Source organism: Heterocephalus glaber, unplaced genomic scaffold (assembly GCF_053883595.1).
Source record: "Heterocephalus glaber isolate CG9 unplaced genomic scaffold, H.glaber_assembly_v1.0 deba00000122, whole genome shotgun sequence".
Taxonomy (NCBI): Eukaryota; Metazoa; Chordata; class Mammalia; order Rodentia; family Bathyergidae; genus Heterocephalus; species Heterocephalus glaber.
This window is the reverse complement of record NW_028258138.1, coordinates 72,614,436-72,640,770: the sequence shown is the minus strand read 5'-3', so window position 1 is coordinate 72,640,770 and position 26,335 is coordinate 72,614,436. Positions and strand designations below refer to the sequence as shown.

Below are 26,335 nucleotides of genomic sequence, written 5' to 3'. Positions count from 1 at the left end.
TCATGCAGAACTCACTACAGTTCCAATAAAAACCTCAACAGCTGTATGTGTGTTGCATGACTGCAACAACTAACTGGATATCATGGTACGTGCCTGTGGTCCCACTTACTCGGGAGGCTAAGGCTGGAGGGTCACTTGAACTCACAGATTTGACACCAGCCTGGGCAACATATCAGTGCTCATCTTAAAAAATGTTATATGGACAAGCAAAGGGCTGAGGAAGAGGAGGCTATCCAATAACTGTATTGGAACAACTAGAAAAAATGAATTTGGACCTGTGGTCCTATCATATACAAAAATCAACTCTAGCTTAAAGATTTAAATGTGATGGGCATAATTTTAAAATATTTGAAAGAAAATATAGCTTCAGGTATAGAAACATTTCTTTTTTATTTAAAAAGGCAAAAACTTGCTGGGCATGGGGCCACACATCTGTAACCCCAGCACTTGGGAGGCTGAGGCGGGGGGATCGCTGTGAGTTAGAGGTCAGCCTGGACTACTTACTGAGTTCAAGGTTAACCTGGACTACATAGCGAGACCCTGTCTCAAAAAAAAATAATAGTAAAGAGATAAAAACTATGAAAGAAAATGATCCTATAAGGTGAAAAGAAAAGGCAGAAACTGGAAGAAGATAGTTGCAGTAATACAACTGAAGAAGATTAGTTTTCAGGACAGACAGCATTCCTATTGAAGAGCAAATAGAACCCTCTCACTGGAAAAACAATGGTCACAAGACATCAACAGGCATTTCATAGAGAAAAACATATGAATAGACAAAGAAGCACATACTTACAGGTAATCAGAGCAAAACAAATGGGCAACGATTCAGCTGTTGGCAATGATATGCTTAAACAAGCACTCTTTTACCTAATGGTAAAATCATTTTGGAAATCTATTTTGCATTGTCTTATAAAATGAAGATGTGCATACCCAAAGCTTCATGCTTTACTCCTAGGTATAATTACCTAGAGACTCTTGCACATGTGCCAAGGAGTCATGTACAAAAATGTTTGTAGCATCTTTTTTTTTTGGTACTGAGGATCAAACTTGGGACCTTGTGCTTTCAAGGCAGGCAGCAGAACTACTGAGCTAAATCCTCAGTGTAACATCTTTTTATAACAGTGAGAAACTTCAAATACCAGTTGCTCCATTGACAGGAGAATAGATAAATTAATTTTGGTACACTCATAAAGTACTCAATACATTAGACAATGTATTGTTTACAGATACAGATATTTCTTTATGATGTAATATCTGCATTAAGAAAACAAACCTTTGCATTGTATTGAAAGTAGCAGAGATTATGAACTATTTTCCTATAAGGAGAAAAACAGAAAAATATCTGATGTAGCTATGTAACCAGAATATTAATAAAATGAATAAAAATCATAAAACACTAAGATAATTGCAAGTCATATTACATTCTTAATATTTAAATACTACTAAAAGCATAAGAATTAATCTTATAGAAAAAAGAAAAATAACTTTTTAGATTTTATGTTTTGGGGTGTTGGGGATTGAACCCAAGGCCTTGCTTGCATATACAAAGCACATACTTACCACTTTTGAGCTCAATCCTCAGCCCAAAAGATAAGCTTTTATGAAAAGATTTAAGGAAAGGTTGAGGAAGCTCCCTTAGGACAGAATGCCTGGAGATCAGGAAGAAGGGTATATAAAACACTTCCAAACAGAGTGCAAGCCCAAATAAGCTGTGTGCGATCTTGCAGTAGATGGGCTTCATATATCAGAAATGTCAGCCTGCTCCTTTCAGCCATGTTAGGCACTCTGCAGCCAGCTGCCAGTTCTGCAGCCAGCTCTGCAGTTCCCTGGTGGCACAGAGCATTTATGTGTTGGAAACTATCTTTTATATACAGTGGGACTTCCATATATATGAATACAATTCCCTTGTTTACCAGTTTATATGAATTAATGTGCATTACAGCAACATAAGTTGTAGCATAATGAACTGAACATATATATGTCCTAGAGTAAAGAAAGGGAATATGAAACCCAAATTCAGGAGTGGTTATCTCTTTGGAGAAAGGCATAAGAAAGACTTATGTACTAGGGGTACATAAGAGCTCCAAAGAATTAATTTTCTGGAGCTGGGTTATGGGTATACACATATCATTTGGTTTTTATCTTTAAAACTATATTTATGTTACATATTATCTCTAGTGAAGACCCAGTTCATAATGAAAAGTCAGGCAAACAATGAGTGTGTTCATAGCAATATTTCAGGAAGATATAAAATGAACATTCAAAAATTGAAGTTAAGTAACTTACTAAGAAAGAAAACTAGGATTTTTCTTTTGGTTTAAAAAATATTTGCTGAATGAAAAATACCAAGCATTGAATAAAAGCAAATAGAAGAAATAAAAAGAAACAAAATTTAAAGTAATCTAAAAAGTTCATCCTTGAGACCTTACTTTGGTGAAAAAAAATATATAGTTTTATAGAACTGGGATCATATTGCACACTTGGGTTTGCAACCTTTTTATTCAACAGTATGTATTTATTATTATAAATATATAATACTCATATTTAATGATAATCATAATTCACAATAGGTATGAGTAAAAATTTACAGTTAACCATCTATTGGGCACTTAAGATATTTGTTATCATTTTACTATTGCAAATAACATTTTAATTAGCTTATTTTCAAATAACTCTTTAACAGGATTCAAGAGGTAGAAATGATATGTGATGAAGCATTGTTTGGGAAAGGGCTGGTAAGGGATAATTTATTCTTGATAAACATAACTTGGAAGGCTGTGGCAAAAGGATCAAAAGTTTGAGCCTAGCCTGGACAAGTCAGCAGCTTAGAGAGACCTTGTTTGAAAATAAAAACTGGGGATATAGCTCTATATGAAGGCCCTGGGTTCAATTTCCAGAACCACAAAGCAAAAATAAACAGCCTTGTTTTTTTTAAAAAAATCAACATTTTGTTTTTTTAATAGAAAGACTGCTAGTTGATGCTTTGTGTCAGTATTTTTTCTTCTGAGGTTAAACTGCTCCTCCTGTGATCAATATGCTCTAAGGAAAAAGCAGACTCCACACTACGCTCAGGGGCCTGAGTGGTGAGACTTGTTTTTTAAAAATCTGGAAACTTCAGGGAAGGAAAAAATCAAAGGCATAAATGCTTAGACAAAGGATTGCTGAGTGTCTGTTGCAGGCAGTGAAGAACATAGATAGCTGTGAGGCTGAAGAGTGGTCTCTAGACACCGAAATGGGGGATGAACAGGGATCACTGGAGGAAGCCGGCAAAGACATAACCAAAGTGATGAGAGCAGAGAGCAAAGCTGAAGAAAGAATGGAGGCCCCTTTGAAAGCTGTTCTCAAAGCCTGAAGGAGGGGAGGTGATGTGATGGGTATGGGAGATCAACTTGGGTTAATAGCAGTCAACAGCACAAGGCAACTGGGAGGCAACCTGGTCAGGAAACCTAAGCACATTGGACCAAAGAAAAAAAGGAATGCAAGCCTGCATTAAGAAAGCAAAGTTATTGAGCAGACTGAGAAACTAGAACTCAAGTGTCTGTAGAAATGCTTGTTGGGTTGTGTGGGACATTATAAATATAAACTGGGAGCTCTGGTAAATAAAAACAATGGTCAAAGATGTGGAATTAAAAAGTATGGGATTTCCTTCACAACAGGAGTGAGGACAAAAATAGCTACTGCTTCAGAGGCAAAAATAAGGGGTGCTACGGTTTACCAAAGCAGGGAGTGGAAGGAGGTAGAAAGGCACTGAGTTAATTTAAATCAGGAAAAGGATTTGATCAATCTATGAATTTCCTTCCTGAGCCACACAACGTTGGACAAGAGCTCAGTCTTCTGCAGGTATTTCCACCACAAGTGATTAGCTCCCAAGCTCAGCCCAGCAGGAAAGGAACAAAACCACAAAACTAGAGGAGTTGTTAGCATAAAACTCCAACAAAGGGCCAAGATGGTGTTGGGAAGACTACATCACAATGAGGATGTCATCAAAGGTTACAAGCTTTCTCCTGTAAGATGAATAAGTTCTGAGGATCCAATGTACAGCGTGTTGGCTACAGTGAACAAGACTGTATTGACTACTTAAAATTTGCTGTGAGAATAGATCTTAAATGTTCTCCTGCACACACCAAAAATGGTAACTAGGTGATGTGATAGATATGTTCACTAACTTGATTGTGCTTAATTGATTGATTATAATGTATAAGTTCATCAAATTGTAAACCTTAAATTTATATAATTTTGTCAATTATACCTTGATAAAGCTGGGGAATGATATGCAGATATTTTTCCTATGAAAAATAATAACTAAAAACAAACTTAAAAACTAAATTTCAATTAAGGAGTAATTTAATAATTGCTGTGTCATAGCAAAAAAGAAAAGAATTAGTCTCATTCCAACTCTTTTACTCTTACAACAATTCAAATTTTTTAATATACACTACATATTTGTGTCTCTAGCTCATATTATTTCTTTGGAATTGATTTATAGTATCTGTTTGTACAAAAAATAGACTTAACCTTAAATCTTATGTTACTGACTATACCTCAAACACATTGCTATGTCACTGAAATGTTCTTTTTCCACATAATTTATGATGACTGTGTGCTTCACTTACCTCGTGTAGCAGACTTTAGCCAGTTTCTTTCTGTTGGATATGAAACCTGTTTCACATTTTTCACATCATGAATACTGCCACCCTGAACTCTCTTGTGGTAAAAGGTTTTCCCATATTAATGATAATTTCCTTTTAAAAAACTTTTTGCAGTCTTTTATTGGCTGTAACAGATTAATGGGTTTGATTTGGCAGATTCAAACAGAATACAGTTTGATCATGTTCACTCTATCACTTCCTTGCTCTCCTCACCTAATTTTGTATTTTTTGTGGGGTGTTCAATGTATATAATATATCTTGCTCATGTCCATCCTGCCATTAATGATAATTTTCTTAGCATAGACTCAGGTATGAGACTTTTTATACTAAAGGTTAAAAGATTTTAAAAGTTTTTCACACATATAGCTAAATTGCCCTCTAGAAAGGATATTTTCATTTATACTCTCACAGCATAGTATGAGAGAATTTTTGGAAAACCTTTTCCATGTTTGAGAGAAAGAAAAAAAGATTCCAGAAAGTACGTTTTGACTATGGGCTTTGAACTTATACAAACTGACCTTGAATCTAGGCTGTACCACTTACTAGCCACAAGGCCTCAGTTTATCTACCACAGTTTTTGATAGGATTAAACAAAGCAGTGTATAAAATGCTTCATACAATGCCTGACACATTATTAACACTAAGTAAACAGTAAATGATATTCTTCAAAATATTTTTTTACAGGATTCTACCATGAAAGAATACCATATGGAATTAGGCACAAAGAGAAGGAATTCAGATCACCGGATACACCAAAGGAAAACTTCAAGATCAACATGCAGCTGATCATAAATATGGATCAGAATAAGCCTTCTGAGCAAGAAAATGAATCTAAAATGATGTAATAGTGGTGGTGTCATGTAGCACAGTGCCAAGCAAAGCTGTCAGGTAAATACAACCAACATTAAGTGTATGGTGGGAGAAAGTGCCACAAGAAACCTCACTCTTGCTGTGAGGCCAAAGTGCTCTATAGAGTCTACAAGAAAATAATGATAAGTCTTGGGAGATTTGCAAAAGGGATACTGCAAGCCCTACGATATATAAATTGGGTGCTATAATAGTGTACTGAAAACATCACCCAAGCAGTAATAGGAATAATGACCTCAAGAAGAAGCAGGAAAGAAGGGATGGAGAGGCAAGAGGAGAAATGACAGTGAGGAGGAAGAGGAAGAGAACAAGGAGGAGGGAAGAAAAAATAACCAAAGTGTACAAACCAAATGAGTGAGTCCACCATGGTGGCCTCAGTAGACCTCAGTGGACCTCGACAGATATGCGAGGCGGGATGGGCAGGCGAGGACTCTTGGAAAATGTGAGGATGGTGACAAGGATGGAGGGTGAAGCTGAGAAGCACAATAATGAAAATGGAATTAGAGTACATACAGAAGGAAAGAAAACATTTCTGGAAACATTCAGGGGAACCAAAGGTTGTAAGACATGGCTGGTAGCTCTCTGCCACAAGCTGGGTCTCATGGAAAAGTTCCTTCTCATGACAACATGGGACAAAAGGTGAACCCAAAAAAGCCACACCTGGCTGGAGTGCAGGGTGAAGGCTGGCCTATATTTTGCCTTCTTGTCAGTGTGGCTTGATGCACTAAGGTAGGAAGAAACAGTGGTATAGGTAGGGGACAGAGAGGGAGAAGAGTAGAAAGTGGAGGTGAAGTAAGTGATGAGTCCTCACCCATGGCTTGCAGGGGATGAGCCCTACCTCCAAGGAGCTCCAAATGCAGTTAGGAAAACAAAGTTCTTTGATATGAATAAACACACACACATGATAAATGGCTGAGAGGAACAGCACGCACAGGTGGATGTGGGCTGTGAGCAGGTGTAGCTGGAAAAGCTTCCTGATGAGAAGGTCTGGATTGGTCTCTGGACAGATCTCTGTACAGGGGACAGGGAGAAAGGAGGTTCAAGATTGTGAACTTGGCAGGAATGAAGAAAGGAGGCAGGCCTGGGAGGGCATACAGACTAGAGACCTGGGGACATGTACCACCAGGTGAGACAGGCAGGACAGTAAAGTGGAAAGAGCTTGGGCTTCAGGGCAGAGAAGACTTATTTCTACCACACAAAAAATGGTGGTGGTGGCTGAGGCAAGGATCTCAGTCTCAACTCTCTATACCCTCCCTCCAGGGTTGCTGAAAGGATGAAAAAATAATATTAAACAAAAGCAAACCAGTTATTGGCATATGGTAGGTGCTCAGAAAGTGGTAATTTTATTACAGCACTACTCTGAGAAACACAAACACAGCATAGAAATGAGAGGACAGGAGAATGATAACATAAAACACACCTGAAATTTTTCAAGAATGAAAGGGTCAAAATTTCCCAATCTCAGGGATGAAAAAAACTGAAGAAGAGGTGGAAGAGGGAGGGCTACCAAAGAGCAAGGGGTCCACGGATCAGCATCACTTGGAGGCGGTAGGAACTGCACACATCTGACCCCACCCAGACCTACTTAGTCAGTTCTGAGGATGCAGCTAAGCAATCTGACCTCCACTCACAGTTTGAAAGTCCTGGGTTGGAGGATTTGGCTAAAAGATCAGTTCAGAATATATACCTGTGCTTCAGATAGCTCATCTCAAAAGTCAATCCTTTCACATGCACAAGAGAGTTGTTAATTTATAAAGAGACCTTGGAAATTTTTTAAGGAAGTAAAACTATGGAAAGTGTTTAAGACTGATTATAGCTGCAAAATCCAGCAATAGTAAGTGGAGTAAGTGGATAGATTTGTTTAGGTCCAATCATGTTTTGGGTCTAATAAAGTCACAAAAAAACCGATTGTAGATGGATTTTGAGATCATAATGTTAAATGAAATAAGTCAGACACAGAAAATTAAATACCATGTGGTTTTTCTTACATGAGAAACCAAAACTATAAATGAAAGAGCAAAATAAAGGAGAAATGGTAGGAAACAGGAAGGCAGACGTTTTGGAGAAGGGGAAGGGATCAGAAGAAAAGGCTGGGGTGGGGGAAGGGATATATCTCCAAAAGGCTGTACCTATTATGTATTTTAAATGTAGACTTAAAGAAAGATAAGAGTAAAGGTTGGTTAAATGATACAACATAAACTTTTTGGGGAGACTATTTTATTTTTAAGAGTATAGAAAGAGGCCACTTAGTCTCCTTACTACCTTTTCCTCCTGATCTTTTAATCAGCTGACACTTTGGGCCAGGGCTTGGGAGTAAGCATGAGCAGTTCATGATCTGATGGACTAAGGGGATCAGGTGCTGTGGTCCAGAGTCTAAGCCTGAGGGTCCCACTCACCCCACTGCAGCTGATGTGGAGCAGCTGGCACCTACCCTCCACCCTCTTTCTGCCCACCCAGAGTGGTGAGTGGCACCCGACTCAATGCCTGGCACATAGTCAGAGTTCAACTCATGAACTACACTAAATTCTCACGTCAAGTTGCAAAATATTTAGAAAAACTCCATGAAGAATAAGATAATTCTTTTAATCAACAACCTCTACTAGGAGGAGGAAGACAAAACTTCTTCCCTGAGAACAAACAGCTCATGGTACCTGGGGAGAACAGCAACAATCTCTCTGAGCTCGTCTCTCTTTCTGTAGTGAAAAAACAAGTGAGCAGGGAATATGTTTGTTAGGAACTCTACCAGCCAAAAATATGGGGGAAAGAATTCAAATGACTCCTTTTTTCTCTTTGGTAGTGATTTTGCTTGTGTATGAGAAAGACTTGTTGACAGAGAGTAGCTAAAGTTAGTTTTCTCTCCTCAGGCATCATATTACGTTTGCTCCCATCATCACTGATAAGCAGTCACTGAGGGTGGAGGAAAACAGGTTTTCACCCCAGTTTCAAGGGGGGTAAAATCAATCAAAGATGAAAAGCATGTAAAAGCAAATTAATTCAGGTTACTTAACCTAAGAAATCTTTACTCTTCCTGGTTTTTCAATTAAGGAAAGACCTCAGGACTGGCTGAGTCAAAGGGTATGCCCCAGGTATGCACTTTAATCACATATCAGCCATTGTGTTAACCAATTTCCACACATAGGTCATTTAAATCCCACAACCAACTTTTGAGGGGGACATCACCCTACTTTAAGAGATACCAAAGGAATGTCCATGAATACAAACTGGAGGTCAGATAGGTTAATGTCTTACCCAAGGTCATGGAGATAGAAAGTCCACTTTTAACCAAACCAGATGATCTATGGCAGAGGTTGCCCTTAGTTTTCCTTATTTCGAATTTGGCCCTGCCTGATTATAATGTTTGCTCATCTCTGTGGCTTCAAGTGATGATACAGTTGTTCACACAACTGAATCCAACAGCACACATGTAATCAGCACTTCCCAGTATCTATCCGTGGTGGAAACAGACATAAAGCTCCCACCAACTTTAAACAAATGCCTCACACATCTGGATTACTTTCTGTCTTTGAGCGGATGATGTGATTCCCAAGAGTGCACTGCATTATGAAATAGGGGTCACCCAAACCCTCTCGTTCCCACTGACCTTAATAAGTTCATGTGAGCACATCAGCTAGTGGTTACTGGGTTCTGTGAGGACACTTCAGAAAAAAAAGAGGGAAAAGGCCAAACAGGAGGTTGGTGTCAGGCAAAGGTTGCACCAGTATGAGTGGGGATTATATGTGCCACCTCATGGCAATGATAAATGAGCAAAGTCCAATGTTTATTCATCCTGAACTAAAAGCCAGAGAGGGAGTGGATTTGTTATAAATCAATTAAGCCTTCAAGATCCTATTTCATATTAGGACACAGAAGTTGTCCGGAAAGGGTCTTCTGAATCAGACAGCTTTTTGGTACCAGCCATGAAGTTCTTTGCATATGAGCACTTATCTGACTCCTGATTCCCAGTCCTGGTTAATATCTACTTTCCTTTTGTTGGTCCATATATCACTTGCATGACAGAACCAAAAGATCTAAGGCCAGAATCCAGATATCACCTTTCCACTTGCCCACATGTAATGGTTGAGTTCTGTGACAAAATCTGTGCAAAAGAAGCATGTAACTCTTTCTCCATGGCCACTGCAATGGCCACCATGGTTCAGGCCACTATCACCATCACCTGACTGGTTATAATATCACTAAGTGCTCCAGATAATATTATTGACATTAAAACTTAAAAATAGATGATGATATAAATTATAATTAGGCATTTGTAAATACCCAAGCAGGTGCCTTTGGACGAGAGGTAAAAGCCTATGTAGACAGATGAATTTGAGACTTATGCTGAGTGACCAGTCAGAGTCAGACACAATGCACGAATAACGTGCGCACTTGATAATGAACAGATGTGGTTGTGTCTAATATGAATCTTCATAATTCAAAACGTCGTGTGTTGTAATGGATATACTTAATGGATTTGTGTGAAGTAAAGAAACATTTTCTGAATTTTGGTGCTTATAATTTTTGTTGATTTTGTGTGCACCATCATTCTTAACTGTCATCATTTTTGTCACCACTTCTGTCTCACAAGTTTTCAATTAACACTTGATTTAATGGATACTCTGTGAAGCCCAGCCTGCAAGAGGCTGTGACTTGGGTGAAGAATGCATGGGATAAAATCACCAGCAGCTGTGTTGTCAGTGGACTGTTAAGCAGGCTACATGGACAAGAAGAGCTCATTATGGAGACCTCTATTGCTGGACACAAGAGATTGGGGCCCATGGTTCTAAAGGAAATTGAGTTGCAAGAAATTCAGGCTGGAATTTGGGGTTTGGAAGTTATGATGATGTTCCAGACTGTCATCACCATCCAGAAGATAACATGACTGTATTTGAATAAACATGGGTTTTCGTACATGAATAAATGTAGATTTTTGCATATGAATAAAAGTAGATTGTTGTACGTGAAAAAATAAGACATTCTCTGAAAATAAGCCCTATTGTGTCTTTTGGAACAAAAATTAATATAAGACTCAGTATTATTTTCAGGGAAAAACAGTATTTAAGGTTAGAATATGGATAATTCACAATCAAAGTGCATACTTCACTGTACACAATAGATTGACTTGATTAGAATTCAGTGTCTCTAAACCTTTAACTAAAAGTGATGGAGAACCACTGGAAGGCAAAACACAGAGCCTGTGATACCAAAGCAGTCCCCTACAGCCAAAGGGCCAGGGACAATGGCTCTACACGTGAGCACAGGTGGTGTGGCAGATGGCAGCCAGGCTTCTTCATGACTAGCAGCCAAATACAATTCACAACTGAGACACTCTGGCTTCACCTCACACCAAAATATATCTCTGACACTCCCAGCCAAGCCGGCACTTCAGCTTGAGGGGTATCTACTTGAGAAAGCCTGTCCAGCCTTCACAGTCTAGTTTACATTCACCCTCAAGGAATTTGTTTCTCTCCTTTGAAGAGGGTTTTAGTTTGCACTCACATTCTCTATGCTTAGTTCTTTTACAACACCTGTCTCCCCAAAGCATCTGTAAGCACTGAGGAGGCAGGGACATTGCCTGGTTTTGTTCCCAGCAATGGGCACATACATAGGCACTCTAAAAATATTTTTAGTGAATGATGATTTTTTTTCACTTCTTACCTATTCATTGCCATGTTTACTTAAGAATTATGCACAGCTCAGAGTACAAGTCATAAACAAAATTCTCTTAAGATCATGATACACAGTATACTATTGCTATTGTCTAATTATTTTGTCATGAAATTTTGTTTTATTTTTCATAGAAGAGTGTTTTTAGTATTTTATTAATATCTACTTGTATTACATTAAAATAAAAAAAATTTAAAAGAATTATACACGACCCTTTATCAGTCTTGAACTCATACTCAACCCATTCCTTTTAGTTATTCCTCTAGCGAAGTGGTGGTGAACCTATGGTATGAATGCTGGAGTGGGCACACAGAGCTCTCTCTGTCAGCCCACAAGCCAAGTCCCCCCAGCATTGCCTCAGCAGCTGAGCATCTGATAACAGTGCAAAAAGAACACCAAATGCAAACTTTACCTTTCAATAACAAGCTGTTTGTATCATTGAAAGCTCTGTTATTGTTTTTCTTTTAAGACTAAAGTTGTAAATGTATGAGTTGTTTTTTCTAAACTAAAACCTCAGTATTCAGGTTTAATTGCAGTGTTGGCACTTTGCGATAAATAAGTGGGTTTTGGGTTGCAGTTTGGGCAGTCATTTCTGAAAGGTTTGCCATCACTTATTTTCTAATCCTCTCCTCCTTGCCTCTTTCACAAAGTCTTCTTACAAGGGGCAGCTCCCGTCAGCCTGTCTGACATGTGTGGCACCCAGTTCAAGGTGGTGCTACACAGAAAAATGCACAAAATGAAGAAAAATGTTATGAGGCAGTAGCTGTGAGATTGTTTAAACCAGGTTACACAGCTCCTAAAAAACCTGTTAGTTTAAAAATAGTAATAATTCCAACCATTTTGTTATATCATACAAATGTGGATGGATTTATTATTATTATTATTTTACTTTATGAGTTTTTGGTCCAGCATAGAAAAACTCCTTAGAAAGAGCTGATTGTGCTGATCACTGGTATGCAGCAAGCACATGTATGTTCTCTTAGCAAAATTATCCCAAGGCTGTTCCTCAATGACTGAAACCCACTCCAGGATTCTTCTCCAGTGAAGGCACTTGGCTGGCTCCTCCCTCACTACATGCTGGTTCCCCTCCAATTCCCTCTTCTGCATGGTCCTCTCCCACCTGTCTGGCTTATAGTTATGCCCCCAAGCCCTTCACAGGGCCTCTCAGAGGCCCAGGGTCCTGAAGAGGGAAAACTGAGACATAGCCCTGGGGAGCCTGGGGTGGGGCCGGAAAGGCAGTAGAAATGTGTCTAAGTGGCAAAGTGCTGCTTAATTCCTGCTGGCCTGGGAATTACCCTGATACAGCTAATGAGCCATGTTTATCCTGAGACAACTTGTCCTAAACTTACCCCTTTCCGATCATCATCTTTGTTACATTAGAATTAGAGACAAGTTCTGCTTCAAAATAACTCCTAGAACAGTTTTTATATTTTATTTTCACATCGAAAACCAGTCAGATTTGCTTCAGCCTCAAAAAACATGTCTGCACAAAATTAAATGAATGGGAGCAGCCAGTGGCTCCACTCCAACAAATAATAGGAATAGGAATAACTGCCGTTTTAAATTCTGGGCAGTCGGAGCATTTCAGGTAACATCCTTCTTTAATTCCCCTCAGTATCAGACTGCCTCCACTGTCCTTGGAAAGTCCAGTTGAAGAGAAAGAACAGCTGGGCACAGAACCTGTCAGGGACACTTCCCCAGCCCGCCTTTCTCCAAACCGCTGGGAGAGCCACGGCAAGTACAGGAGAAACATGTCATTAGTGGGCTTCCACCCGAGGACACTGGGGACAGCAGAGATGACCAGAGGAGGAACCCTGGAGATGAGGAAGGTGGGCAGTGGTGGTCGCATTGTTTCTTTCTGGTACTTTCAGTAGGCAGGAGGTGGATAGAGAATCAAAAGAAAGGACAGGACAGGCAGAGAAGGGAGCTTGTAGGTGGAAAAAGAAAGGACCCATAAACAGACACCAACACTGCACTGTCTCTAGACGCTAAACATTTGTAACATTGTTTGATTTTAAAAACTCATAGCAATTGAAAACTGTAATATGAGACTCCATTAATCTGGTACTGTTTTTCTTTCTCCCCTCCCCAAGTAGGCTGGTGACCAGGCCTGGGGACTGACACCCTGATTTGCTGCCACCTAGGCTCAGTTTCCAAGGTAGGCGGCCTGGACCAGAAATCCTGCGGGAGGACTCACGGCCCAGATGGCTGGGTACTGTCGCTGTGACCCTCTCTTCCGTATCCTTTAGGAAGCGACTTATCCTTATTCACACACAGAAAAGCAGTTCTTCCTGACCATGCCAGGCAGAAATAAGGCGGAGGCACAAGACACAGCCCCCAGGTGCACATTCGCGCACACTCCTGCTCATCCACTGCCTGGATGGGAGGGAATCACGCACAGTCGGGCTCTGCGCCCTGGCTCCCCCCACCCCTGCCCCGCGCCCAGTGAGCCCAGGTTTGAGCTGCTCCGTGAACGCCCCTCGTCAGGTCCCCAGCCCACGGCTCCCGGACCCCTCCAGAGCCCTCCCTCACGGGGCAGCTTTCCGCGTCCCTTGGTCCTACCTGGGGCCCCTGCCTGGGCTCCCTCGCACAGGGGCAGCTTTGTCTCCTCGGGTCCCCGCGAGGCTGGGCTCGGGGCTGAGCTCAGGACTGCCAGGCCGAGGTCGCGATCTTGCAGAGGAGCACCCTACCTGGCGCTCCCTGCGCCCGCCCCCGGCCCGGCCGCCGCAGCCCCGCGCCCAGCTCCCCGAGCTCCGCCCCGCCCCCCGCCGCTCCCAGCCAGCGCCCCGAGCAAAGCCCGGGGCCCCTGGGAGCCCACCTGTGGGCCGCCAGTCCACCCGCCCCGGAAGCTCGGCTCCCTCACCGGATCTCCAAGCAAGTGCAGCCCAGCGGACGCCACCCGGGTTGGGAGCTGTGGGCGCGTCTTCCGTCCCCGGGGCCACCGTCGGGTCTGGTGCCACTGTTCCTCCGGTGCGGCTCCAGGGTTCCCAGGTCTCGGATGAATGAATCCTCAGATCCTTTCCCGGCGGTCGAGGAGACTCCTTTCCCCTTCCTTGGACGGGAAAGAGGCTTAGGATGTTGGGGGCTTAGGATGCCACCACCCACCTCTGTGCCAGGGGTGGGACCCTTTTTCCCTAGCCAGAGGCTGGAGAGTCACGGTATAATGCATGTACGACTCGTGCCCCAACTCTTGCTCTCCAAGACTCCGGTGCGCTTCGCCAGCGCGGGCGCCCGCACACAGCTCCTCTCCCACTCCGGCGCCAAAGGGTGCGCACGCCTCCCCGCTGGCCGCAGGCGCCCCCAGCCTCGCCCTCCACCTACCCCGCACGCGCTCCTAGGGTCAGCGTCTGTCCTCAGAGCCTGGTTCAGAGCCTGCCACCCATCGCGATGTTTGTATTTCCTGAAGAAGTGGAAAGTTAATTTCTTTGGCAGAAAACTGGTTTTTGCTTTTTCTCATTCAAAGCCTATTTACTCCTTTAGGTAGGGCGTTTGCTAGACTCCATGAACATGTGCTGGCTCACTCCCCCCAACCTCAAAATTCCACACTTGGAGAAATTTCTAGAACAAAATAATGCACAGGGCACAAATGTCTGTGACAGAATCATTTGTGACTGAAAATAATAATATTAAAAATCACAAAAATCAAATGAAGCTAAACTGTTAATAAATAAATTATGTTAAATAAATTTAGGTAGAGTGACTTAATGGTATATTACATAACCCTTTTATGGCATTGAGACTAAAGTGCCTCAAATTCTTTTTAGAGCAAGGAGATAGCATTTATTTGTAAGGCAGAGAAAGGGGAGGGAGAAGAGAATAAGAACATTAAAAAGTATTTACAAAATAATAATGAGAAACAAAAAAATTAAAAAGAAAATTGTACAGTAACCATGCTGAAAAACTTCAAATTTGAGTGCAGATTTTTCTCTGTAAAGGTGCAGAGAAACACTCACTTGATGGGGCCCTTGGGTGTTAAATGAGATATTTAAGACAAATGCCCCTCATAGTGGAGGCTCAGGCAGAAAGCCTCCCATTTCCTTTCTTCAGAGAAACCCAGACTCATAGCTAGTGTCAAATACATCCTCCTCATGGCCCAGGTCCTCCCACATGGCTACCTTCCCTCTAATGCAGGGAAAGGGAGAGAGTTGAGCACATGTTCAGGCCACAGGGTAAGTCAAAGGGTAGAATCTAGCTAATAGGAATAAATGCCAGTCTTCTCTGGGGTCCAAACACCCAACAATACAAGTTCACAATGGGTGATTTAACTCTGTAGAAGTTTTATCAAAATATTTTAGAGGATTTAGTTGATGACAAGCACTCCTTTGTCAGTGGCCAAAGGGCTGAATATTCAACTCCAAAAGCTGAATGATGTGGTAATCTAATACTCTTCAGTGGCCACCTCGAACCTAGGCATAATGTTCAGCGTGTGGCACTGTCCTCAAGAAAGAATCACTCTGAAGGGCCATGTGAGTCCCATTTCAAAGAGGAAGAAACAAGCATAGAGTTTACAGTGCTAGAAAGCTGCAGAGCCAGGACTTACACCCGGCAGCTCGACCATAGTCGACATGTTTGCCAACATGTTCAGCATGGACATTTTCCATGTGAGATGGTTTTGGGTGACACATAGACAGTAAAAAAAAAACACCAAAAAACAGATTGCAAGGTGAAAAAAATTGTGCCCTTTTCAATTCTCTTGCTCCCATGGATTATGTCAAGGAAGAAGTATCATTTTTGGTATTTGTCTGTAAGCCTTTCTAACCTTTGCTAATCTGTTCTAACAGTGAGCTTGCCTCTTCTCAGAGCCTTTGCTAGGCAACAGCTCCTAAGTAGAATTTAATATCCTCACTTTCTCTTCCGTCTCCTATTATGCCTTATGCTGTTAATTTCTAATTGATACAGTTTTCCCACTAATAAGGTGATGGAGCTTCCATTTGAGGTAAATTTACTTAGGTATGAAAAATAGGTAATTGAAAAGAAAGATATAAAGGAACTAGTAGGACCAGCACTATTTGAAATTTGGGGACTACTGCCCCACATTCCACTAAGACTGATGTATAGAAGGGACGGTGAGGCAGGTGTCAGTCCAAAATGAATGGGGACATTCTAACAATCTAGGCTGTCTGGGAAGGTGAGAAGAGGGGAAGCATTGCTAATGGCATGTCCTTCCCTCCAGAGGATGAAGCAGAGGTTAGATGCCTGCTGCTGAGGACTAATGCCATGGGAACTTAATGTTATGGCCTAGCGGCTTTAAAGTTCCAGTTAACCAGGAGAATCTGATGACACCAGAGCTTCCCAGGGACCTGACCTCTGGAAAGACAGATTTGGGGATAAATTGCATTACCTCCCATTGAGGACAAATCCCAAAGGAGAGTTCCAAGGAATCTTTGAGTGATGGTAGTACCACTGTGACACTTGTGTAATTTAACAGGTTGTTAGCGGAGTCAATGTGGGGCTTGTGACTGGTATTTTGGGGGACTGAGTCCTCACCCTGTGAGTTCTGAAGTTATCTCCAGGTAGTATCACAATGAATTAGAGAACACTCAGCTGATGGCTGCTGCAGAGCTCCTTGCTGGTGGAGAGAAATCCCCAAACCTCTTGGGGTCAGACCAGTTTTCTATGTTGATTGTGGTGTGAGGGTAAAGGAAAAACAGACCTTTTGTTTTTCCTAGACACACACAGCCCTTAACTACTGAGAACAGAAATTTTCCTATGTCTTAGTTACTTTCTTGCCTCTGGGATACAATACCTGACACCCATGGATTACATGAGGAATTTATTTTGGCTCAGTTTGCAGAAGTTTCAGTACATGGCAGGGCAGGGCAGCATGGCAGAGGAGAAACAGCTCGTGGCATGGTGGCAGGAAGCAGAGAGAGAGAGAGATCAAGGGAGAAGAGAGGGAGTTATACCCTTCCAGGACTAATTCACTGATGAGTATCAAGCCCCTGTGATCCAACCACCTCCTGAAAGGTCCACTTATGAGTGCATGAGGCTTGGAGAAGTTATTTAGGTATAAACCATAATACCCTAGCAGCTTATTTGGCAGGTAGAGAGACAGTTCTCCAACAGCCCCACAGAAGAACTCACTGCTTCTGCTGGAATTAACTGCATAAAAGGGAAATGTTCAATTGCCAGGCAGCTCTGTGGGTTAGAAAGTTCTATGTGGCATCTGTATTATTCAGCTTTCCTGTCACTGGGATACAATAGCCAACACCTATAATTTAAAGGAGGAGAGGTTTAATATGGCTCACGGTTTCAGGAGGTTTAGTCCATTGTTGGCTAGATCCAAGGCACAAACATTATGGCACAAGGGTGTGGAGGAGCACAGATGCTTATTTTTGGTGGCTGGAAAGCAGAGGAAGAAGTGAAGTATCAGACACAGATACCAAGGCCACAGTGCCACAATCCACCCAGACACACCCAGAAATGTGCCCCACCAATTCCTCTGAGTGGATCCCAAAGCCCATCTTCAAGTCCTGTTGAATCAATCTCTTTTCTCCCACCTCTACCACTACTAGTCCTAGCCAAGCTAGCATTATCTCTGCCTTAGAAAACTTGATTATTCTCTGTGCATCCACCCTTGCCTTGTCTAATCTTCTCAAAGCAGCTGGAATGATACCTTTAACATTTAACTTGCATTAGATCATTTCTCTGCTTAAGATTCTGTCATTTATAGTGGTTTCCTACTTCACTCAGTAGATCCTGTAAATCCACAGCCCATTAAGCCCAACACCTTGTGGCCCCAGCTATTCCCTAATGATCCACTCCCTGATCTCAACTCCCTACACCTTCCTTGGTGTCACACACACTGATTTCTTTGATGATATTTGCATATACCCAGCATATCCTGCTTTAGAGTCTTTTCCTTTTCTTCTCTCTATCTGCAAGCCTGAGAGAGATCAAAGGAGGAGGGAGATAGGCTCTTCCAGACCACGCCCCAGTAAGCCACTTCTTCAACCAGGTTTCACATTCCAGCATCACATTTAGCTGTAAACTCATCAGTGAACTGCTCTTCTCCTTCGCTTCTTCTGCTCTCTACCCAGTGTCACCTGTTCTAAGGCAATCCTTTGTGATTTCTATCCTCTAGTGACTTATCCTACTTTCACTAAATTTCATCCCTATTTTCTAACCTTGCTTTGCTCTTTTTAAAAGGATATTGTAAGCTTTACTAATAGTTTGAGAGCAATAAAATTGGGTTGCAGATGGGGGTCACAGAGAGGTTAGAGAAAACCTCAGCACAGGAACCAACTTAGAAATGAATATTAAATACTCTCTTCTTTAAAAACACCATGAATTTCTCACTGGCTGCCTTTCTCCTGGATTTACTACAGTGTTTTCTTACCTTCTCACTGACACCCTGTCTACCCTCAGGTTACTCTAAGAAATTCAAATAGGGGCCTATCTTCTTGTTTTGTTTTTAATTAATTAATTTTATTAAAATCTATGTACATTTAGAATCTGTACAACTTGAACAGCACTGTAGAAACTCTGGTTATATTCTCTTCCATTTTGTAAAACCCCAGAGAGTAACCACCATCCTTATTTAAACATCATACATCTATAGCAAATACTTTTTTTTAAAGGTATCTAGTTTTGTTTTTATTCAACAGCATTGGTGAGATCCAACTATATTGTGCAGATTTTCCTTTTCGCTGCCATATATTATTGCATTGTATGACTATATCACAATTTTTCAGTCCATTTAACTATTGATGGACATTCAAATTGCTGCTATAGACATTCTTGTGTTTCTTGGTTACATGTACTTGCATTTCTATTGGGCAATATATAGGAGTAGAATTACTGAGTTAAAGTGTACATATGTTAAACTTTAAAAGATATTGCCAAAGAATTTTCCAAAGTGGTCATACCAATTTATATTTCCATCAGCAATAAGTGAGAGTCTATAACATGTCCTTACCAGTAGTATAAGTCACTAGTGAAAGAAAATAAAAAATTCTTAAATGGAAGGATATGCCAAGTTTGCAGATTGCAAATCCAAAGATTATAAAGATGACCCTTTTCTCCAAAATTGATCTATAGATTCATTGTATAGGCTGTAGGGAAAAAGGAACCCTTTTACAATGTTGGTGGGAATGTTAGCTAGTACAACCACTATGGAAATCAGTATGGGGATTCCTCAAAAAACTAAAACTAGAAATTCCATTTGACCCAGCTATTCTCCTTCTAGGTATCTTCCTGAGAAAGTTAAAGACATCATATTACAGTGACACATGGATACTCATATTTATAGCAGCACAATTCATAACAGCTATATCTCAGAAGAAGCCTATATATCCAACAACACATGGATAAGGAAAATGTGGTATTTATACACACAATTGAGTATTACTCTGCCATAAAGAAAGATGAACTTGAGTCATTTATAGGAAAATAGGTGCACTTTGAGATCGTAACATTAAATGAAATAAATCAGACACATAAACTTAAATGTCACATAGTTTCTCTTATATGATAAACCCAAATTATAAATAAAGAGCAAAATAAATGATAGATGATGAGAAGTAGAGAGATAGATCTTTCTCAAATGGGAAGAGGATCAAGACATGAGGGACAGGCAGGGAAGGGGATAAAAAAAGGAACAAAAATGTGTTATGTGCACATACCAACTCCACACAAGGAATGTAAACATTATGTACTACAAACATGTACTAGTAAGATAATAAATAAATAAATAAAGATTTATGTGGAAATGCAAAGGGATAAGAGGAGCCAAGATGATCTCAAAAAAGGATTAAACTGGAGAACTTAATGTACTAGATTTCAAGATTCATTATAATGCTACAGTAAATAAGACACTATGATGTTTTGGCAAAAGAATAGACCAATAGATCAATGAGACACAATAAGAAAAAGATCTCTACGTATATAGGCACTATATAATAAAGGTGACACGTGTGTGTGTGTGTGTGTGTGTGTGTGTATGTGTACGTGTGTCTAGAAATCCACTCATTGGGTCTTATTTGAAAGTAAGGGTCCCAGCACTCTGGAAGGCTGAAGCAGGTGGATTGCAATTTGGAACCTAGCCTGGGCAACTTAGCAACTTTAGTGAGACCCTGTCACAAAAAATAACAGAAGGACTGGGGATGTAGCTCAGTTTGAAGAGCTTGGTTTCAATTCCTAGTACTGCAAAAAGGGGATGGGTAATTGTCTTGTACTTTCTTTATGGTTGCCTAGTGTTGTATACAGGGAATCTTGGGTCATACTTTTAAATTTTTCACTTCATTAGAATAAAATTCTCTGAGATCAGAAAATTCAAACCCTTTGTAGGAGTTAGGTACTTTTATTATCTCATCATCTACCTTCAGACTTTCTTGCTGGTGACAGTGATAACCTTTTTTCTTGCAAGGCCATTTTGCTTAAGTGAGAAGACTGAAGTAAGACAGATCCAGAACACTTGGCCTTTGCTGTCACTAGTAAATAACTGCTTAGGCATTTGGGTGGAGGAAATTTAGTTATTCTTTCTTTGCCCCAACCCCAACAGAGACTCCCCCCGAACTCACAATACTTTAAGATTGTCAGGATTGAGAAACTTTTTCATGTTTACAAGGCTCTAGAATCCTGATCCAACTCTGTGCCTAAATCTCTCATGACTCAGCACTAATGGCCTAATATGAGTTAGGTTTGAAGGGACTATTCCTTTTCTTTTCCATTAAAAAAGAATCTCATTGCAATGTGGGAAGACCAAATTCATGACAATATCAGAGAAAACACATAATCAAGTCTTGTATTTAGCAGAATGGGCAAAAGTCCTAAGAAAGAAAAATGCCACTCTTAAAAGGGGTAGAATTTGCAAGTTCAGACAGTTCTCCAGAGCCTCCAGTTTCCAAATATGTAATACAAATTCTTCACTTTCTCAGCTGTGTTTACTACATCAAATACAGCCAAATAGGCAGTAGGGGAGCCGAGGGTAGGAGAGGGTTGCAGAGGACATAACCTTCTTCTGATCTTTGCTTCTCTTTTCTCCCTGTAATTCCCTCTCAGCTTTTCTGTTTTCTCTCACTCCTCTTCTTTTTCCAGCTTGAAGTAGAAGGAGGATGGGTTGGAGGAATTCTTACAGCCTGGAGAGGAGATAAGAGTTGAGGAAATTGTACTTCATTTAGTTTTAAGGTGGCAACAAAATATAACTAGGAGATAAGTTTTTAAAAGGCCTACTGAAAAATAAAGTGAACAAAAAAAATTTAATCAAGTAGCAGAGCAGGAAATAGAAAAACAGTAAAAACATGAAAAGATACTAAGTGGAAAACAGACGAGAACATGACTGAAATAGATCCAGAGTATCATGCATCATAATAAATTATTAAAAGGTAAAATGTCATAAATGAAATACAACTACATATTATTTCAAAGAACACATCAAAAATAAAAAGATCAAAGGGAAATTTAACATCAAAGGGATGAATGTACTGCAAACATGTACTAATGAAAATAAAAATTAAAAAATAAAAGGAATGAAAAATATTCCTGATAAATGATTATGAGAAAGAAGATATACTAACAATAGACAAAGCTGATTTCAAGATTAAAAGCATTATGTAGAAAACTACTTTCCATTGGTACAATAATTAAGATGTGAGAGCCATTGTTGACTCTGTATGCAGGGATTAACTTAATTTTGAAATAGATATTGCATTTTTATAAACTCAGGTGTAAAAATCTAAATAACTTTGAAATTTTTTCTGTGAGTGAACTTAATTTCTATTTCAAGTCTTCATGTTGTGTGGTGACAGGAATGTAATTTCATTCAGTTCAGATAATCCTTAATTCAGAATTTCTACATTTAATTCATACTACCTGTCAAACTCTTGGAGTTGAATTTGTGATAGAGGAGCCATTATTTTGAGTCCATTCTAGCACTGGCTGAGTGCTTGTTTCTGACTAGTCTCTGATCCTTGGTCCATGCAAACCACTGACACAGTATCCTTCTCATTATTATTTCAATGATTTTCCAGGTTCAGCTCTCTCATGGTTATCTCTGTATATATCTTGAGAAATTTTGTAACACTCTACAATTCTGTATGAAATCTGTGGCCAGTCAGCCAATGCATCCATCTCTATGCTACTGTGGCTATTCCATGTTTCATGATGGAGAACTATGACTATTTTCCACTCCCTTAATTGTCACCCAGAAAGCAACATGCAGATCTCTCAGATCTTGGATCTTTCCATCCTGCCTTGAGTTTTTAGTGTGTCCTTGTGTTAGTTACTTTCTTCTTGTGAGGACAAAATATCTGGCACAATTTAGAGGAGGAAAGGCTCACAATTTCAGAGGGTTCAGTCCATGGTTAGCTGACTTCAAGGCAGAACTGGCATGATGGAAGGGCCTGAGGGAGGAAAGCTGTTCACTGAATGGCAGCCAGGAAGCAGAGAGAGAAGGGAGGAGCTGGGACAAGAATACACCCCTTCAGGTCACACCCCCAGTGACCTGGCTTCAACCAGGTCCCACCTCTTAATGGCATGGTCAACTATAAATTCATCAGTGGACTAACTCACTGATGAGTATAGTGTGCCCATGATCTAATCACCTTCTAAAAGCCCCACCTCTGAACAAATGAGGCTTTTGGGGAACTTTTTAGATCTAAACCATACAGTTTCTTAATCATAGTGAGGGGCAGGGTTAGGGAAATGGTAGATTTCTCAAGGAGATAACCCAGTATCCAACTCTATCAATTCCTTCCGGTCCCCTGATCCTACTCAGAAACCATATACTGTATTTGGTCAGAGGAAATAAAAATTATAACATCAAAAATTCTTGCAAACTTGTCTGTAACATGTCATCAGGTCTTTGAAACCCAGACATATGCAACTCTAGGCTTTTAACTTTGATACGGAGCCCCTACATTCTGTAATTGCTGTCCTCCCTTAAGGCAATAATGTCTCATTTGAAATGGAGGGAGAAACACTGGGAAAAAAGACATTATTGAGAGGATAAAGTGTATAGCTAATATACCAAAAATTACCTTAAAATATATAAAAGAAGATGCACTGGAAGAACAAAGATAATTGTCAAATTAACGTTCTTAGAAGGAAAATTAACACATCCTTTAAAAGAAATTAAAAAGATCAGGTAGGTTAAAATGAATAAGGACATGAATTATATGAGAAAAAGAATTAAGACTGACCAAACACACATATGTATGAAACTTTATTTTCAACAGAGAATACTCATTCTCTTTGGGCATTTTTAGAATATATTTAAAAAATTAACCACTTATTTGACCATAAATAACTGAATGTCTCCACAGTGGACACATTTTCTAGTTATACATTCCCTAATTACAATAAAATGACTAACTATAAGCATGTACACACAAACATTTAAAATCTATATACTTGGATATTAGCAAAAGTATTTAAAATAATTACTTTGTTGAAGAATGTTGAATGTCAATCAAGTTGACATTGTAGAGTACTTAGCAATAAGTACATTCAAAACTTGTTAAATTTAGACTAAGTATTCAGACATTTAGAGTCCTAAATTTAATACTTGGAAAAAAGTACTAAACATAAATTAAGTAAACATTCAAGGCAATAAAAAGGACAATAAATAAGCCTAAAAATGTTGCAGACAGAAACTAGTAGAAGTAAAAGACAAAAATTAATGAAATACAAATGTACAAAAAATCCAGCCCTTCAATTAAATTGGACACTATTTTTTCCCTTAAATCCAGTACAATGGTTTACCAAGTCAAAAAACACAGACAGTATTAGAAACAAATAAACATAACTGCAATGATAGAAGAGAGGAAATCATTATATTAATATATTTGATGTTATAGATAAAATGGAAAAATTAATATGAAAATGTGAAGAGTTAAAATTTAAGCAAGACCTTGATTTCTGGAACGACAGTGTAAGGACTTCTGCAGTAAAAATAATTCTTCTCCTCTCTAAGAGCAATTAGGTTACTGGTAAGAGCAATCAAAACCAAGTTCTTCAGAATGCTGAAAAGTAACCAAAATCTTACAACTGTCAGAGGAGTGTTTATTTCGGGGAACTGGCTGAGCCTCAGTAACAGCTGGTCTGGTGGCATTATTTTCATTTGCTTTAAATCTGCCTTCGTCTCTCCACATCTGTGATATTCTTGAAGACTAACAGTCATGCAGTTATGATATCAGCCCTAGAAGCTGAGGGGACAGACAGTGCCTAGAGTTTGACCAAGTCTCATCCCCAGAGAATAATCACTATTTTACCTACCTGAAATCTTGTTTAAAAAACAAACAAAACAACAACAACAAACAACTACATCCTTAGTGATTTTCTTATTTAACCTGACTCAGAGTTCACCCAAACTGCCCTACCTAGAGCATTTGTTGAGAACAATCAACAGCAATTATCACAGCTTTTGAGATGGCCTTGGCAGTTGAGGGCAACAAGAAGTTAGTGGGAAAACTTGAAACATCCATAAATAACTTCTTAAAGCTCTGACAGATCTCTTGGAATCTAGAAAGCCACATGCATGCATAAGATGTCCCGGTGCTCAGGAAAGACTTGAGAAGTCTCTAATATTTTACCCCTTGCCCTAGGCTCTGCACAAGCAGTAAGTAAAGGTTAAAACAGAGTTATACACTGCTTACAGGAGCATTGAAAGCATCTCTCAAGACACATACAGAGCCCTTCAGCGAAGGCTGGAGCTCTAACTGGTTCTAGTCATTTAAGGGAACCTCTCTGCCTGCTGTGAAATGAATGGGATCTCCTTGAAATTAGCATGTTAATGCCTTAACTCCCAATGTGATGCATGTGATAGTATTTGGAGATGCTGTTTTGGGGAAGAAAAAAGATTTAATGAGGTCATTAGGGTGAGGTCTTCATGATGAGGTTAGCCCCCTTAACAGAAGAAACCACTATATTCCCCCACCCCTGTCATGGCTAAAGAATGAAAGAAAAGCATGAGAATACTATCTCATCAAAGGGAAATACCAATCAATCATTAAATAGAAATTACGAAGAAACAAATAGAAATTTTAGAATTGAAAGACACAATAGTTGAAATAAAAATTTTGCTTGAGGGACTCAACAGCACATTTGAACTGGCTGAGAAGAACCAATCAGAAAACTTGAAGATATGTTAATTGAGAGAATACATTCTGAGGAAAACAAGAAAACCAGAATACGTAAAAATGAACAGAGCCACATAGACCAATGGGACAGCATCAGTAATACCAACATATATGTAATGGGAACTGCAGGAGAAGACAGACAAGAGAAGAAAAAAAATTTTTTTAAATGATGGAAAATATCTCACATTTGATGAAAAACCTTAATCTGCATATTCGAGAACATCAACAAAATCAAAGTAACATAAACTTAAATCAGTCTATACCAAGCCATGTCATAGTCAAACTGTCAAAAGAAAAAGAGAAAGCAGCAAGGGAAAAACAAATTACATAAGGGATCCTGAGGAGATTAACAACTGCAGAATTCTCAGAAACTATGAAGATCAGAAGCCATGAGGGAGGCATATTCAAACGCTGAAAGAAAAAGATTTTCAACAAACAATCCTGTTTCCAGCAAAATTGTACTTCCAAGCCAAACAAGAAATTAAAACATTCTCAGATAAGAAAAAACTGAGCAGTCTGCCCTAAGAATATGAAATGTAGTCCTTAGGGCACAAATGAAAGGACACCACAGAATAACTCAAATCTGCATGGAGAAATAAAGAATATTGCTATAGGTATATATAAAAGAGGTTATAAATGTATTTTATAGCTATAAATATATATATATATATATGCAAAGAAAGAAAGACATGAATAATCTACACTTTCTTCATAAGAAACTAGAAAATAGATGGGTCAAGTAAACCTAGAGCAAGCAGGAAGAAGGGAAAAAGTACCTGAGTGAAATAGAAAATGGAAAACCAATAAAGAAAAATCAATAAGAAGTATTTTTGAAAGTGGAAACTACTTTGTCAATATTTATCAAACGTTTAAAGATTCCATATCTTCTGGTCTGATAAATTCCTTTGCTGGTAATTATAGTGAGGAATTTATACTTATGATAAAAAACTCCCTGCCTTAAGATGCCTGCAGCACCATTATCCTTAGTAATGAAAAATTTGACTTTACTTAAAAGTCTAAATGGAGAAATGTTAAATAAAACATGGGACTATTATCAAACAAGGAAAATGATATTTA

At 39.6% G+C, this 26,335-nt stretch overlaps 2 protein-coding genes across 5 annotated transcripts in view; both read right to left on the bottom strand.

Moving 5' to 3' along the window:
- The window catches only part of Casr (calcium sensing receptor), a 114,033-nt gene extending 99,426 nt beyond the window's left edge, over window positions 1-14,607 (bottom strand). The window contains exons 1-2 of one of the 4 annotated variants that reach the window (XM_087216145.1): window positions 14,502-14,607; window positions 14,044-14,232 (exon numbers count right to left, since the gene is read on the bottom strand). The gene's annotated coding sequence lies outside the window, so the exon portion shown is untranslated. Of the gene's footprint in view, window positions 1-13,742; window positions 13,908-13,998; window positions 14,452-14,501 lie in introns of those variants that run through there. The other 3 variants (XM_087216156.1, XM_021251279.2, XM_013068819.3) reach the window with 3 other exon arrangements.
- Window positions 14,608-20,699: 6,092 nt separating this feature from the next.
- Cd86 (CD86 molecule) overlaps window positions 20,700-26,335 on the bottom strand; it is a 128,538-nt gene continuing 122,902 nt past the window's right edge. The window contains exon 8 of the mRNA XM_087216137.1: window positions 20,700-21,259. Coding sequence (XP_087072263.1) covers window positions 21,253-21,259 — 7 coding nt within the window. The 3' untranslated portion in view covers window positions 20,700-21,252. The remainder of the gene's footprint in view (window positions 21,260-26,335) is intronic.